Source organism: Aedes albopictus, chromosome 3 (assembly GCF_035046485.1).
Source record: "Aedes albopictus strain Foshan chromosome 3, AalbF5, whole genome shotgun sequence".
Lineage (NCBI taxonomy): Eukaryota > Metazoa > Arthropoda > Insecta > Diptera > Culicidae > Aedes > Aedes albopictus.
In genome coordinates this window covers 354,926,990-354,943,102 of record NC_085138.1, presented here as the reverse complement: position 1 = coordinate 354,943,102, position 16,113 = coordinate 354,926,990, and the positions used below count along the sequence as shown (strand labels likewise).

The window sequence follows — 16,113 nt, the reverse complement described above, 5'->3', positions numbered from 1 at the left end:
TTTGTTTGTTTGGCTGCTGTGCTGCGATCTCGACTCTGATTGGCCCAAACCAGCCACTTGTCATCCAAATACTACCCCACAGTAAAAAAGCGAGCCAACATCTCTGACCCCCATTGTGCGTTGAACCCCATTTTGACAGCAAAATTTGTAAACAGTAAACTTTTCTGGACCAACACTTGAAAAGCGCGTAATATTTTCCACAACAAAAAAGAAAATTTTCGAAAATACTAGAGAAATTATGAAAAAATCTAATTCTCTTAGCTGAAATATGTTACAATAAATAAAAACGTGTTCAAATTAGGCCGCAATTGGGGATGTAAAGAACTTTTTTTGTTAAAGAAAAAATATCACTCGTAAACTGCGCCTAAATCAAATGTTTGACCAGAAACAGATGATGACTTCAAAAACATGGCCGCATCGCAGCTGGTTGGCCCAAACAAATGATCTGTCAAATTTTTGCTGCAGCAGTTTTACCGTACTGCGCCTAGTACGGTACTATTCGCGCTCAAAATGAATAATTTAATCAGTTTTAATACTATTTTTTACCAAAAACAATTGTATGTAATTTGTTTTATAAGAAAAATACTAAGAATTAAAAACAATGCGCTAAAGATGTTTAAAAATTTCTATACAAAGTTCAATCAGAAGCCAAATTTCATAAACTTTATTTAACCTTAACTCGGTACAACCACGGTAAAGTTGTTTGCGCTATAGAGTCGCCATCTGTTGGAATTTGTAGGAACATCCAATAGTTTCCCTTAGTTTCCAATAGAGCTAAACTATGCTTGAAGCGCCTCTCGCGGTGGAAAGTGTCGGAAACCGATGCAGGTAGTCCATTGGTATCAGACGAGTTGCTCAACGAAAAACTGTTGGGCTTCAGCGCTTCCTCTTATGCGGATTCTAGTGGAACGTAGGTAAAGGTGAGCGACGCATGGTATCTCTGAAATTTATCAAGAGCCCGACTCGAAAGACAGCTAAAGTACCTGCTGAAAGCGAAAAAGCGTAGTTATTGGCGACACTTCATTGAGGGTCTTTCAAGAGAAACTTCAATGACAATGCTATGCAGAGTGTCTCGCAATATGCGAAACCACTCATCTTCTAATGAGAGTGACGAATACTCTAACCGTTGGATATTCAACTTCGCAAAAATAGGTCTCTCCAGACTCCGCTTCAGCTAGACCGCCCTCCTGGGAAACTTTCTGGACAGACCAATCTCCATGGCTCTTCTTTCTTAAAACAATTCTACTCTGAGACGCGAAGTTCAATCTTCTTTAAAATCTCCTAGATACCGCGAAAAGACGATTACCAAACCTGTTCAACTCATTCATGGAGAACAACATTGCAATGTTCCACCAGAATGGAGACAGGTCAAAGTAATTGTTATTCAAAAACCTTGTAAACCAACGTCTGATCACAATTCGTACCGCCCTATTGCAATGTTACCATGTTTGAGGAAATTGCGATAGGAAAAAATGATCCTATCGCTACTCGACCATTGGGTAGAGTCTAATAACATGCTTTTAAATACACAATTCGGGTTTCGCAAGAGTATAGGAACAAACGATTGCCTAGCGTTGCTTTCATCAGATATTCAACTGGCCTTTACGGAAATTGAGCAATTGGATTCGGTTTTCTTGTCGCTTTTGATGCAGCTTCCATAGAAATATTGTCGAAAAAACTGGACAATAGTGGACTACCAGTAACTTTAATACGTACCGACAGGCAAAAAAAATGTGGATTTTTTTTTTGCACATCATATCTCAGTAGTTAGTGAGCCAAATTTCAATCTCTTTGCTTTATCGGAATCCTACACTATTCTAGCAAGGTGTAGTGGAAGCCGATTGTTTTTTTTTTTAGTTTTTATTTTTGTGTATTTTAACTTAGATGCTAATTCTACACTCAAGCCGATTGGAATTTCATGCAGCTTTCGGTGAGAACCAGGCGAATATATGAGTAATTTGCAAAGACCATTGCAAAACTCCTTAATCTTCTACTTCCCATGGTAGCTCTAGAGCACCATCGATTTTCAACGAATTCGGAACAAAAGATTCATTGATTTCGAAAAAAAATAGCCAATTTATAATATGTTTTGTTCAAGCTCTTTTTTTTCGGAAACGCTGTTTTGACATACATAATCGTTCGAAGTCGTGAGAAGGAAAGGGTTAAGATTTACAAAAGTGCCCTGTTAGATCGACTTCTAAGATATTCTTGTATCTTTTAAACTTCAAGGCACTTTTCTTTGCCTCTTGTTGCACAAACTGGTGCAAGGGTAGCAGATGTAGGCATCTAGTGTTGAACCAGGAATACTTCGAATAGCTCCCTTTCTCGGGCGACTTTGATGAAAAATCGAAACTGAAAAAGTTAATGCCAGAAAACCGGTTTTTCTTGAACCGCCCTTAGCTTAGGGTAGGACGGGGCAAGATGGCCACCCGGGGCAAGATGAGCACCCCTCCGTTTTACTACTTTTATGATGAATTTTACCCAAACAACTTCATAATCCGTTAGAATAATGTCCATCCTGTTTGTAAACCTGATAAAAGGTACATCATAATGAACGAATTAAAAAATATCGTCAAATTAGTCAATAGCATGGATTTTTAGCATTTTCTTATAAGAAATCATCAGAATAAAATAAGGTTTTTATGTCAGAATCAAGTTTTTACCATAATTCTGGTTATCAACCAACATTACTAGCTTACTGCAAAGCATTTTAGTTTATATTAGAAAATATTTTCTAAAAACAAACATTAAAATTTATTCAATTTTAGTTATTTACCTTTAGCGGGGCAAGATGAGCACCCCTGATGGGAATATAGAAAATATTTTAAAATTATTGTAATCCACTCAATAGTGCCGAACACAGGTTTCCGTATCCTCTGCAACTATTTAGTTGCGTAAATTTCTAAACGTAAATTTCTAAAAATAAACAACTTAATAATCGTTTATTATTTTTCGGGTCATTTTGTATAAAGTATTATAAAACCACATTTTTTTTTAATAATTGAAAAAAATGATAATTTTAGAACGTGATACCATTGCTATAAACAAGGTTTACTATATCAATCACTGTGTGGCCAATTTATTGTTAAAATATTGGGATTTTAATGAAGTGCTCGTCTTGCCCCGTAGCAAGTTCAAACTGACCATAAAACATCTCTTTTGTTTAGACAAATAAATCATCCTTATTGTGAATTTTAAACCCTGCCATATTTATGGGTGGTCAGCGTACGCAGAATATGCCACCGCAAGCGAAAAATAGGCAACAAAAAAGACACGGCAACAACGCTTTGTTTTTTCGTTAGCAGATAATGACAAAATCGCTCCCGAGTTTGTTCACAACAAAAACGGTAGGAATATTTGTCTCGTTCTATTCACATCGTGATTTTCGCATTGTTTTACAACTGAAACTCGACTCTAAGGTTTGCAAGAGTCTTAATTCATCTAATTGCTTATGAATTCGATGATGTGCGTCAAAAATTTCAGCAGAAAAGCCGGAATATCGACACATGCACGGCAAGCGATATTTGTTTTATTGCTATCATCGCCTGACATGCGTTTGTTGCGGAGCGCCTTTGTTACCAACATACACCGCTTAGGACAAAGCGTTTGTTTTTTGGTGTGATCCGTTTTTCGTACCTGTGGGTGGTAGAAAACATGATATAGAAAAGAACTACTGAGAGGTACTTTGAAAAATTGTGTTCACTTTCAATAAACTCAACGTGATCCTTATGCCTGGTTTACATGGGTCAACTGAAACGAGCATTTCACTTGCCAACTCCTCAAATATATTCATTCGAAACGAATGATGTGTTTAGACTCAGCAAACGACTCGAACGGCCACTTGCATGCTCTTGAATGCATTTCAGTTGAAGCAAGTGTTTACATTGATCAATTCCCGCGGTGCGTAAGCAAACTGAATTGAATTCAGCTCATCTGACAGATAACTTGAATTCAACTCACATGAATCGCGGGTTCAGACGGGGCAAGTGAGATGATTACGTTTGACTTGAACGGAAAAGTTCAACAAGTTCAACTTTCGTTCAAGTCAAGTCAGTTGCTCAAGTGAGATGAACGGTGGTGTTTACACGTTCAATTCGCATTCAATTGGGCATTTTCAACTGACTGGAATCAAGTCACTTGCACCGTCTAAACCAGGCATTAGGGTGCTCATCTTGCCCCGTCCTACCCTATTCAGAAAAATATCTCAAGATCGATCAATTTTAAAGCTACATAAAAACTATCTTCAGCAAATTTGCTCAAAATTGATATATCTACAACTTTCCTAAAGAATGTATATAGTTATTCTTGCAAATAAATAAGTTTGGTTTCCAATTTCTTCGTAAATATGGACCACCCTAATTTCATGTACATTGGAAAGAGGGCTTTATTATTAGGAACAACTTAGTAGAAAACCTTCTTCTTCTTCTTCTTTTTCTTTATGGCTCTACATCCTCACTGGGACTTGGCCTGCCTCGCTTCAATGTAGTGTTTTTTTAGCACTTCCACAGTTATTAATTGAAGGGCTTCTTTTGCATGCCATTGCATGAATTTGTATATTGTGAGGCAAGCACAATGATACACTATGCCCAGGGAGTAGAGAAAATTTGCCTGACCGGAACGTAATTCGAACTTGCCGTCTCCGGATTGGCGATCCATAGCCTTAACCACAAGTAGAAGACCATATTTGTCTAAAAAATCATTTGAAGGCGCTGAATGCGTCTTTTCTCGTACATCTGTTTCGTGGACCATTGTGCAGTGGGTATTCCTGGGTCTGGATAGAATTCCTTCACGGTCTCTCTTCGCACTATTGAGAAGATGATATGCTTATGATCTGCGAGATACCTCGTTAGATACTGCCCAAGAGGCAGTCCTATCTGCAAAGTGTTAAATTAAGTACTTCATGTCACCTCGAGTTAACATAAGTTGGATTGTCCCCTTCAATACATACCTATATCAATGTTATTAGCATAAATATATTCTAAAAGGGCCTCACCTCATTTGTTGATGCCACTGCTTCCCCAAACAGTGTGGTGGGCGTTGACATCGCCACTTATGATAAAGTGCTGCAGCTGGTGACAAATTCGCAGATTGAGCACGTCGGAGCTTCTTCTTCATCACCAGGAAAGTAAGCTGATGCTATATTAACGATAGACTTTCCCGTGGCTGTTTAAACCTCCATCCTGATGGCTACGATGCCTCGTTTGATAAATTCTGTAATGGGAGTTAAATTAATCCTTGGAGAAGGATGGCTATCATCATTGAGTAACTTACATCTTGGTATTGTAAGAACCCTATGATTATTGACCCACGGTTCCTGTACTAACGCCAGGTCGAGATCTTCTTTAGCAAACCTGTGCAAGAGCGCGCATAATGCTCCACTTGCATGCTGTAGATTTGCCTGAATAATATTTATACTGGTCATTGTGTTGACGATTCGCATTTTTGTGACTGGCGGATTGACGGTTTAGTTTTTGTGCCTTTTGTAGTGGATTCTTTGGCGATTTCTGGAACTTTGTTTTGCATTCCCAGTGAACTACTGTTGTTGTGACCACCGTTATTCTTTTTCAGATTCGTTTTAGCAGTTCTTTCTTGTGATTCAGTTTTAGACGAATTTCAACTTTCATCGCCAGTAATATTTACTGGACTCGCCCAAGGAATTTGTTGCTGCTGATCCACTTGAGGGCCCGACAGCGTATTGCCTAGGTTTTTACCCTGTATCATATTGGCGACTTCCGTTTCCAGTGCCCTATTCTGAACCTCTCTACAGTCAGTGTTACGGTGTTACTGTCCTGCTTGTCGATCCTGCTTTTCTTGACCCGCCGTAGTTTTGCAGTGTGATACAAGTAGTTGATTTGAAATCCACATCTTGTTAACTTCTGCGTCGAGTCCTCGTTCACCGTGACAACCAGATCAACATCATTCCCGTTAAGGGAAGATCTTTGCAAAACTCTCCAAGAGTACGTGTCCAAGCCATTCTGTGACTCGATGAATGCCATTATTTGCATGATTTTTTTATTCTTAATCACTTAACCTAATATACAGCTTTTTTGTCCACTAGGACACTACGTGAGCGATTCCAATTTGATGCTGCACTTACACTTTGTACAGCGCCTACATGTATTCTATTCTAATTCAAATATTCGAACTGGTGCCCTGTCCACGGTAGAATGATGAGCACGATGATGCTGATGTGTGGCTGCTGTTCCTATTCCAGTCCAATTGGTGGTTGCCCATTATGAGTAGCGGTTCGCCGGTATCCAAATTCCGGGTCCGTTAGAGCTATATGCTTCGAAGAGGGTCAGGTGTCAGTTGCTCTCGGGGGAAAGAGCAACTGACGAAAAATTGCAAGTGCTTTTTATGGCACTTTTCAGCAGATAGGTTACCAAGATTTCCGACCTAGGAATATTATTTTCGTCGACCGCTATCAACTCAACACCCTTGCATATCCGTAAGCTCGAAGCTCTTTTTTAACCAGTACGCTGTAGCATGTGTAGTGTATATGATGTTATGCATATCACAGCACATGTTGTCTCTCTTTTACAGGACCTATTCTGCCGTGAATCGCATATCAGTCCCATCTTTGCTGGATTTCCTATGCAAATGGGACAGATATGCGATTCACGGCAGTATTCTTCTGTTTACAAATATGTGCATCCTCTCTCCTCTTATTGGCGTAACGTCCTCACTGGGACAAAGCCTGCTTCTCAGCTTAGTGTTCTATGAGCACTTCCACAGTTATTAACTGAGAGCTTCCTCTGCCAATGACCATTTTGCATGTGTATATCGTGTGGCAGGCAGGAAGATACTCTATGCCCAAGGAAGTCAAGGAAATTCCCTTAACGAAAAGATCCTGGACCGACCGGGAATCGAACCCGTCACCCTCAGCATGGTCATGCTGAATACCCGTGCGTTTACCGCCTCGGCTATATGGGCCCTCAGAAGCAAACATTGCTGCAGCTGGGTTTGGTGGAACTTGGCCATCAAAAAATGACTAATTATGCTTTCGTGCGGATGCGGATCATAAAATTATTCGAAAGAGGAAGAAAAAATCATATGCTACAGATCGAAAAAGAAATGAAAACACTCTCTATACCCAACGGGATATCCTTTTGAAAACAAGTTTTGGGTGTTCGAGCTGAAGCTGTTTTCCAAGCATTCTTTATATTGGGGATAAATTCAACGCACGACATCGGCACAGCTGTAGCATCGTGGAGCAGTACCAGCAGATTGAGAAGTATCTTCGGATCCTAAGTTCGAACCCAAATCACTACTAAAACAAGCAAAAAGTACCACCTATCACCAACTGGAGTGTGGAATGATGAGGAAGCGAAGAAGCGATTTGAGAGACAGAGAAGCAGACATAACTCTATTTTTGTTTTGTTTTGTTCGACGAGGCGTTACGCTTCTTTGACATTTTGTCACGACGTTCCTGAAGGAGTAACACTTAGACAGCCCGTTATTTTGCAAAACCTGCTGTGGAGTAGCACTATAGGCATATATACGGCTAATTAGCATTAAACGCCTTGTCGTAAAGGCAACTATAGTGCTGAAGCAGTGTTATTTTAAATGCTTACTGGTTAGTTGGGTACTTTATTAACCCTAAAAGGGATACCTGGGGTCTATTGGACCCCAGGCGCCTTTCAGAGCTCGTCTTTGATGGAACACACTCAGCGAGGTGACGAAACTGAGGCCATGAAGGTATCCCTTTTAGGGTTAATAATGATGTCTTGAACCCTTATTTGTTGTTGTGTTGTGTCTCAGCTACTGCTACTGCCCTGGTAAAGTATGAGCAGTTTTGATTTTTTGCTTCGTGCCTGGAACTTTCGGTTTCCCGGGTTGACTGCGCCCTCTTACTACCTCTGTTTTCCTATCAGGGAACATCGTATTCCCGAGTTGACTGCAGACTCCTGCTTTAGTCTCTTTACCTGGGTTTGGTGCATCGTCTTGGAAAGTTGGATCTTTATACCGTTGCTGCCGGATGTTCACCGATGGCTTTACGAGAATGGTCCTTGTGCGACCTTCCCGTGGGTGTTGATATCCCTTTTGTCTTTTTGGGTTGTGACTTCACACCACTCGATAAGTCATCTCTAGGCCTTTTCGATGATTCTGATTTTGGCAATTGTGGTAGAGCTAACCTGAAAAAGCCACCACAGCAATCTATAGGCAAGGCCTCGTCTTTGTCATAGCCCTGATCTAGCAGTTTTTTAGTCGCTTTTTACCGGCACCACTCAGCTTGATTCGGTTCATTTGCTGAAGTACCATGTTTACCGTAGATTCTGGGTTAGACCGTATTAGGCATTCATGTTGCTACGGTCCTCCTTTACCCGGGCTTGGTTCCTGGCACAAGTGTATCTCCAGAATCACAGAATCATCCTTGGCGGAGTTGATACCCCCTAACCAACAACTTTGTTGGTTTTGAGCTAGTAAATGTCATGCATAAATTCCCGTAGCGTGGGAGTTCGATTATTTCCCTCCTCTGCTGACTGGCCCTTATTTCCTGGACTTTATTTCCCTGACTGGGCACTGACGTAGCCGTTTCCTCCGTTGCTTTGGTTGCCCGTGCTTGCTTTTTCCGCGACTTTCAGGTGCTCATCAAAACGCTGCTTCCATCTTTCAATCACCTAACGTTCGTCCGTCGGAAGGCTTCCATATCTGTCCTTGCAGATTTCGGCTCGCGGCACGAAACCGTTACGCGATGCGTTCAGCTTCTGGCAGAACCTCCGGGTTTCTTGGGACCACATCGAGCTCGTCCAACGCTGACTCGAGATTCTGCGCGTATGCTGAGGCGACATCCGGTTACTTCAGTCGCTCTAGGTTGTACCGTGGCGGTCGCCGGTACCGTACATTGTTGATGACGGAGAGTTTTGGGCGCAGTTGGACCATTACAAGATAGTGGTCGGAGTCGATGTTGGCGTCACGATAGGTTCTGACGTCGATAATGTCGGAGATGTGCCGGCCGTCAATCAGAACGTGGTCGATTTGAGATTCCATCTGCTATGGTGATCTCCTGATGTAACGATAAGGGAGGCTTTGCTGGAAAAAGGTGCTAAGTATGACCATATTTTTGGAGGCCGTTTTCGTTCGTCTGCTGGTGGGCGCTGAACTTACAAATCGTCGGTCTGAATTCCTCCTACTGGCCTGCCTGAGAGTTCAAATCTCCTATGATGATCTTGACCATCCTAAGCTAATTAGAAAAATATCTGTAGATCGATCAATTTTAAAGCTACATAAAAACTTTCTTCAGCAAACGTGCTCAAAATTGATATATCTACAACCTTTCCGGGAAATGTATATAGCTATTCTTGCAAATAAAAAAGTTTGATTTCCAATTTCTTTGAAAATATGGTCCACCCTAATTTTGCATATGCATTGGAAAGAGGGCCTTATTATTAGAAACAACTATGTAGAAGACCATATTTGTCTAAAAAAATCATTTGAAGGCGCTGCATACATCTTTCATTGTGCATTGATCTCGGTTCGTATTCACTTTTTCAAACTTATCGTTCCAGTCAGCATACAATCAAAGTTCCCACCGAGGTTGGTTACCCGACCTTCCTTAAAGTTGCTCGCAGCCCGGTCGGTGCCATGTGAATTATTAATAATTAATAATAAGCAAGAGTATGTATTATGAAACATATAAAAAAATACGCCACGTATTAGTAGGCTGGTAACGTAATACGAATGCTGAAGATCAAAATGATGGAAACAACATTTATCAGGGAACCAATAGAGGTCGACGACTTCGTGGACGGTCACGAATGCTATGTCTGTATGCGGTTAAAGAAAACTGATAACCTTAAACGTAAGGGAAATTACAGATACCGTCAGTGTACCAGTAGCCGCTCATGACCCAATAGCCGCTCACTATCGTGAAAATCATGGTTACACGTATAAATACACTCTTATTGGCGTGGATATTCATGGAGAACATAAATTAGATAAAGGCAAAGCCATTTTATGTAATATTTACTGAATAACATAAATTTTAAAAGCAAAATTTTGAAGAATTTTGAGCGGCTATTGGGCCTAAAAAAGCAGCCGGTAAATTCATGTGTTCCAGTTACCGCTCACGCAAAAACCTACGTGAAAATTGTAAAATCTGTCGATTTTAGTACACAGCATATTTATTCACTGTTGTACACATACATTGAACAGAAAACAATAATTGCAAAAATACAAAGTTGCAAAAATAATGCACTTTTTCGGAAAAGTCTACTTATAGGATGTCATAAATTTGTTCGTGAGCGGAATTAGGACCACTTTGGTCCTACACAAATTGCAATAAAATCATAATTTCTTGAGAAGTTTTGCATCTGTCTTGATTTGTATCTGATTGTACTTAGGTTGAACTAACTTGAAATGCAAAAACATTTCAAATTAACTTAACAGGCTTTCAATACTTAATATTTTTCTGCGAAACTGGCCTTAGATGGGCGGAATCTGGTACGCTGATGGTATATCTCCCAAGACCGAAGAAGACGGTGCTTGGCGCTGGAGTAAAGCTACGATGTTGTCATCAAGGTTAAGTCTACATTAAGGTAGCTACCTAGGTTAATCTATCATAGATACTAAAACTACGCTACATTGGAATTGGAACAAAAGCATATAAAACGAGCTCATCATTTTAGCCAGTGTGATTGTTCGGATCAATGATCGCTACTCTTTAGAATAAGTATTCATAGTTTATTTAAACGCTAAAATAGAGTAACAACGTGGTGATACAACCGGATCGAATAGCTTCACCAGGAAACTATTATCGTACCCACATTCTTTGAGGAAAAGAAGGCGGTCTAACAGAATTACCCCCTCCAAAACGGGAGCAAACGTCATTCGATACAAATAGAATACTTTCAACTGTTCCAGCTCCACTTGAAATTTGTTTTCTAAATCTTTAAGAAACTGCTCCGAAATCCCTGAGTCGTCAACGTTCAACCTTCGCAGCGCTTTCCTCACATAATCCACGAAATCCGAACATTTCAGCTTACCTACCTGTTTGTCCGCTTCGGCTCCCAACTGCAGCAGCATAATTTCCAGCATGGCTCTATAACCCAACTTGTCGCTTGGATTCTCCCGATTGAAACAAGACCTCTCAATGGACTCCGCAGCCAAATTCCTGGAATTCCGACCCAAATGGAAACTCTTCTCCCGCAGGAATTGACTCATCGGAAATCCAAATCCCGGGTTGTCCTTCACCTTGTCCGCGTTGTAGAACCGATCCACCACGAACTCCTCGATCAGCAGATGATAACAGCAGCCCACGTTGCACAGCGCCTGGATGTGTGGGTTCTGGTGAAACAGGCGCAAGCAGTTCGGTCCCAGGTTGCCACAGGTATGCAGTCCCGCCAAACAGAACTGGCTCGCTTGGGAGTCTGGGAATTGCTCGCGGACCATCTCGATCAGATTGGTGTCGAAGTCGATCAGTTTGGTGGTGGTTTTGTAGTTTGGTTGTGCGCTGGGATCATTTTCCAGTAAATTGTTGAAGTAATCGTCGCTTGGGAGTTCTAGCTTTTTAACTGCCTTAGGCACCTTTTTCTGTAAGGAAAGAAAAGTAGAACTTTATAACTCTTCTAAACTTCCGAACAATCAAATAAAAAATGGACGCTAGAGGTTGGTTTTTGCATTTCAGCGACATTTCTTACCTTCAACTTATCTCTGCGCTTTTCGGCACTTGCCGTGTGCCCCTCGTTGGAATCAATCCCCAGCACCTTAATGCCATGCTCCAGCGCCACCCTCGACGAGAGGTACCCTTTTCCATCGCCGGCATCGATGACCGCCACCTGCCCAAGATCGTTGCCGGAGTTTTTGCCGGCCACCACCGTACAAAGCGACGCTACAACTGCCGAAGCAATTTCCACCTCGTGCCGTTTCTTAACGCTCATCAGCTCCGGTATTTGGAGGCGAGTCTCCTTCAAGGATGCATCGAATGCCGTTCGCAGTTGGTCCACCGTCATCGTTACGTCGGTCATTCTGTCCAGTCGATAGGATTTCATCTTCTCTATGTGGCTGACTAACGAGGGAAACTTCGAGGCACCTTCATATTTCGAGTCGAATTGATTCCAGAAGACCTCTTTAGTCTCCAGCAAGTCTGGCATTCCATTCATCTCCTTCCGCACGTTTGCTGGAATATACGTCTTCCAGTGGTCCTTAACCAAATAATCCACCATGTGGCAGTTTAAAAACTCCATCTGCGGTTTCAAAACCTCCACCAATCGCTCCAAATGACCTCGCACCGCTTCCATCCTGATAGGTTTAAAACGAAAGCTCATTCGGTTTCGTGTACTTGGCGGAAATCTTCAACAGCACACACAACTTCTTGTACTTGTTCCGCAGCTTTAGCAGCCGTTCCAGCAGATCCACTTCCAGATCGTTGTAGGTCGGGAATTCCTCAATCTCCTTCTTCAGCTCTTTCAGCAAAACTTCCGCCTTGCTTGGTTCTGCTCCCTCAACGAAACACCCCTCCTGAGCGCAAACAACACCGTAGTAAAATCCCAGCTCTGCACCAATCTCCGCTCCCCGGTGGTACCCAAAGTGATAGGCGTCCACGTTCCCCTGTTTGGCACCGGCTTCCAACCCTCGCTGATAACTCTCGTCCGATAGACGTTCCTCTACTAGCAGCAGATCATCGAACACGTCGTTGATGTCAACCTCGGTGCCGGGGGTGGGTTCTTTAACAAACGAACGAACGACGATTTTTGTATTAAACCTTTCTATTCGTTTATGAAATTGAACTTACCATTAATCATAATAGAAGTCTGACAGGAAAACTCTTCTATTAAACGCGTGAGCACTTGAAGTATCTACAAGATCATTTACATGAAAATTTTAAAACACTTTTGCTAGACTTGGGTTATTAAACTCCATATAACCTACAAATAGAGTAACTATTCACTTTTTGCAGAGAACTACAGAAATTACCGAAATTACAGAATAATATCACATGCAACGCGCAGAAATTTGGAAAGAAACTGCAAAACAGGCAAAACACGCTCCCACGTCCCACAGTAGTGGTTTCTGCTTTTAGTAGTGTTGCGTGTACGTACACGCTGCATTACACGAACACCACTTGAGTTACTGGTTGAAAATAGTAAACAAAGATCAGCTGTTCCCAGCAAAATCAAATGGGCATATTTTCAACCAGTAAATTTGCATTAGTGTTCGTGACACCGTGCAGCGAAACCACTGTTGCCAAATTCAAAACAAATTGCTGTCAGTGAACTGTTATACAATCACTGCCCTACGGCGGGATTTAATTTATACACGCTCGCTTAAAACTACTCAAAACTTAGTACACGGAACCGCCAAACTACCCAAAATTGCGTTCTTTTGACGCAACCCCGTAGTTTCGCCCAATAAGCCAAATTTGAGTAAATCGATTAAACTCACACTAGGTAAATTGCCTTTACATCCAGCAAAAAAATATACTTAAGAGTAGGTAAATTCAACCCAAGACCCCCCCTCATTCAACTCAAATTTGAGTATACCTACATTTACTCAAAATTGGCTTACTGGGCTCAAGGACCCCCATTGGGTAGATCCATCTCTGTTTGTTTTTGATAACATCGGTGGGGGAAAGTATAGACACTATAGATTCCATAGACTCGCGGAGGCGAAGACAACTGTAGCCAAACGTTCGTGTAGCCAAACGAGCATGACGTCACGATTTCAATAGCGACAATGGATTGCGTGACGTCATATTCGCTCGGTACACTCTAAATTCACGGAAAAACACACTAAAATCGTATTGCTCAACCATGTCTCCGCGAGTCTATGGAATCTATAGTGTCTATAGGGGAAAGAGGGAAAACAACCTAATTTTGGGTAACTAGTTTATTCGATATACTCAGCTTTGAGTAAAATCGACCCAAAAATTAGGTACACGGGGAAACGCAATTACTCAAAATCGACATAAAAAGAACTCAAAATTAGGTACTCTTATATCACTGCTGTTTTGGATACTATTTCGTTCTCGACTTTCAATACTTTTCACTCAAAAGAGGAGTACGTCAAAACTACTCGCTTTTAGGTTAATTTGAAGTTATGAAAATCACACTCGAATTTGTTTTGCTTTTCCTTTCTTGAAAAGTACCCAAAAGCGAGTGTTGATCCAGTACTCAGCTTTGGCTGAAAATTGCTTGCGTACGCCAATTAGTTCAAAGCTCGGTTCAATAAGCGCATTTCGGGTAAGTTTATCTCTTTATAAATTGAATTATCAACCATTTCCACTTACTATACCAACAACAGTTTCCAGAAGATCCGACAGAACTGATGGCATATGGAAGAATTTGTGCTCATGGATTACCGTCGCGGCAAAATATTGAAACGACCTGTTGTGGTGGCCTGGATTATTATTTATCAATCGGTAAGAAATATAGCTTATATTCTTCTGCAATGTGATTTTGACTGCCATATTTCCCATCAGAACATCATTCCCGATTTCGGTAACATCGCGGCCACAATAGCGGAAGACGATTTGGAGCAGCAGGAGGAGCACCGAGAGGAGCACCGTGCATGATTGGAACAACAATAATCAAGAACATTATATATTTGTGTCAAGTGAATTGTATGATACTGCTTATAGATAAATAAATAAATTGTGTAATACGTGTTTTTTTTTTATCCATATCGTTTATTTCTAGGCTCACTCGCCGGTTTCAGCTTTGCAGAGCCAACATTCTTTATATTTATTTTGGATTATAAATAGTAAATGTTATTCCCTTTCGATTTTTATTTTTCGACAAAACATTCTTTCCGGTCGACGAAGTGCCGACTGATGCATTATCGTGGTCCGTATTGTGGGACCCCTGTTCAGAACAGACTGTTTTGATTTCGTTCCCGTTTTGCAAGTCCTTTTGTTTGGTGGATCGCCGACGCTTCTTTGTCACAACATGAAAATCGGATGATGTGCTCGATCCATTCGACCCATTGTCTTCAACGTCAGTCCATTCTTCGTTGTTCTGTTGATTTTGGTCTTCAGCTGTAGGTTGCTTTGTGACGGGTGACGACTCCTCAATATTGTTGATAGGAGGAAAATCAGTTAAGTTGAACAGCTCGCCGGATGGCTCAGTTGATTCGCGCTGGTTTGAAGCTCGAGTTGAAGTACTGGAACCCGCACACTTTTCATTTGGGTGGGCCGGTTGACCGCATTGATGACATAATCTGGGCTGATTCAAATACGAAACCATTGTCCTTTCGTCATCGATGGTGATGAACGATGGGACGTCACGCAACAATCGCATCCTTAGCACTCGCACGCCGTTTGGAATACCGGAGAAATAATGCTTCCATGTATCATTCCGTATGGAAATCACCTCCCCATACTTCAGCATATGGTTGCTGATAATGGTATTATCCATTGACCGAGGGAGATCGTGTATTCGAACGGTCACGAAGTCACAATCCACATACACGGGGATGCGGAATTCTTTTCCCGCACAAAGCACTGTACGTTTACAATTGTTCTCCAATTGATAACGCGAGGCAATTTCGTAAGTTTTCATCTCGATCAGCACACAGTTGCGGTGGTGGTGCAACTGTATGCTTTCAACATCCGAGTACTTGAGGTGTATTTCATCCTCTAAAAAGTTCTGCACTTTTCTCAAATCCGGGCGAACCGGTAGAACGCTGAAATCCACTACGATGGTGTTTTTTCTTGCACCACACATGATTGCCGATGTAAGCGAAGCGAGAGCACGTCCGACGTACGCGATGATTGGCTATAAACTGTAATACGTGTTTAGCATCGTAAAATGATCGAAAATCCGAAGAAAAACCGTCCAAATTTTAATCGATACCAGTATCAGCATAGGACTTGATTTTGAGTAATTTCAATCCAATACCAACTATTCCCCAAACACTCAAATTTGGGTTATTTAGAAATAACTCAAATTTGACTGGTTTTACTTAGCTGTCAAGCTGAGTGAAAAAGACTTAATTTTGAGTAGTTTTGTTTCCCCGTGTAGTTTGATTTCTCCGTGTACTCATGTTAGTACTCTTAAACACTGAAAAATATTTTAACCTAGCGAATAAGTTTAAAAAAACTCAAATTTGGCTAAACAGCTTTTAGTTTTTACTCAGCATTGGGTTGTTTTCTCCCCTTCCCACACGAATATTGTC

General features: G+C 41.3%; 2 protein-coding genes across 2 annotated transcripts; both read right to left on the bottom strand.

The window, feature by feature from the left end:
- Positions 1–10,662: 10,662 nt before the first annotated feature.
- LOC109428930 (probable methyltransferase-like protein 25) lies at positions 10,663–12,251 on the bottom strand. Its single transcript, XM_019704770.3, has 2 exons — positions 11,640–12,251; positions 10,663–11,532 (listed from the first exon to the last, which is right to left on the bottom strand). The coding sequence occupies exons 1-2, from the start codon at positions 12,237–12,239 to the stop codon at positions 10,684–10,686; spliced, it is 1,449 nt and encodes a 482-aa protein (XP_019560315.3). The 5' UTR covers positions 12,240–12,251; the 3' UTR covers positions 10,663–10,683.
- Positions 12,250–12,864, bottom strand: LOC109408723 (protein LTO1 homolog). Its single transcript, XM_019682087.3, has 2 exons — positions 12,734–12,864; positions 12,250–12,665 (listed from the first exon to the last, which is right to left on the bottom strand). The coding sequence occupies exons 1-2, from the start codon at positions 12,741–12,743 to the stop codon at positions 12,250–12,252; spliced, it is 426 nt and encodes a 141-aa protein (XP_019537632.3). The 5' UTR covers positions 12,744–12,864.
- Between the last annotated feature and the right edge of the window lie 3,249 nt (positions 12,865–16,113).

Coding starts and splice junctions, on each gene's coding strand:
- LOC109428930 (XM_019704770.3), bottom strand. CDS start 12,239: ATGGAAGCGGTGCGAGGTCATTTGGAGCGATTGGTGGAGGTTTTGAAA. Junction 11,533..11,639: donor AGCGCAGAGATAAGTTGAAG/GTAAGAAATGTC, acceptor CTTTCCTTACAG/AAAAAGGTGCCTAAGGCAGT.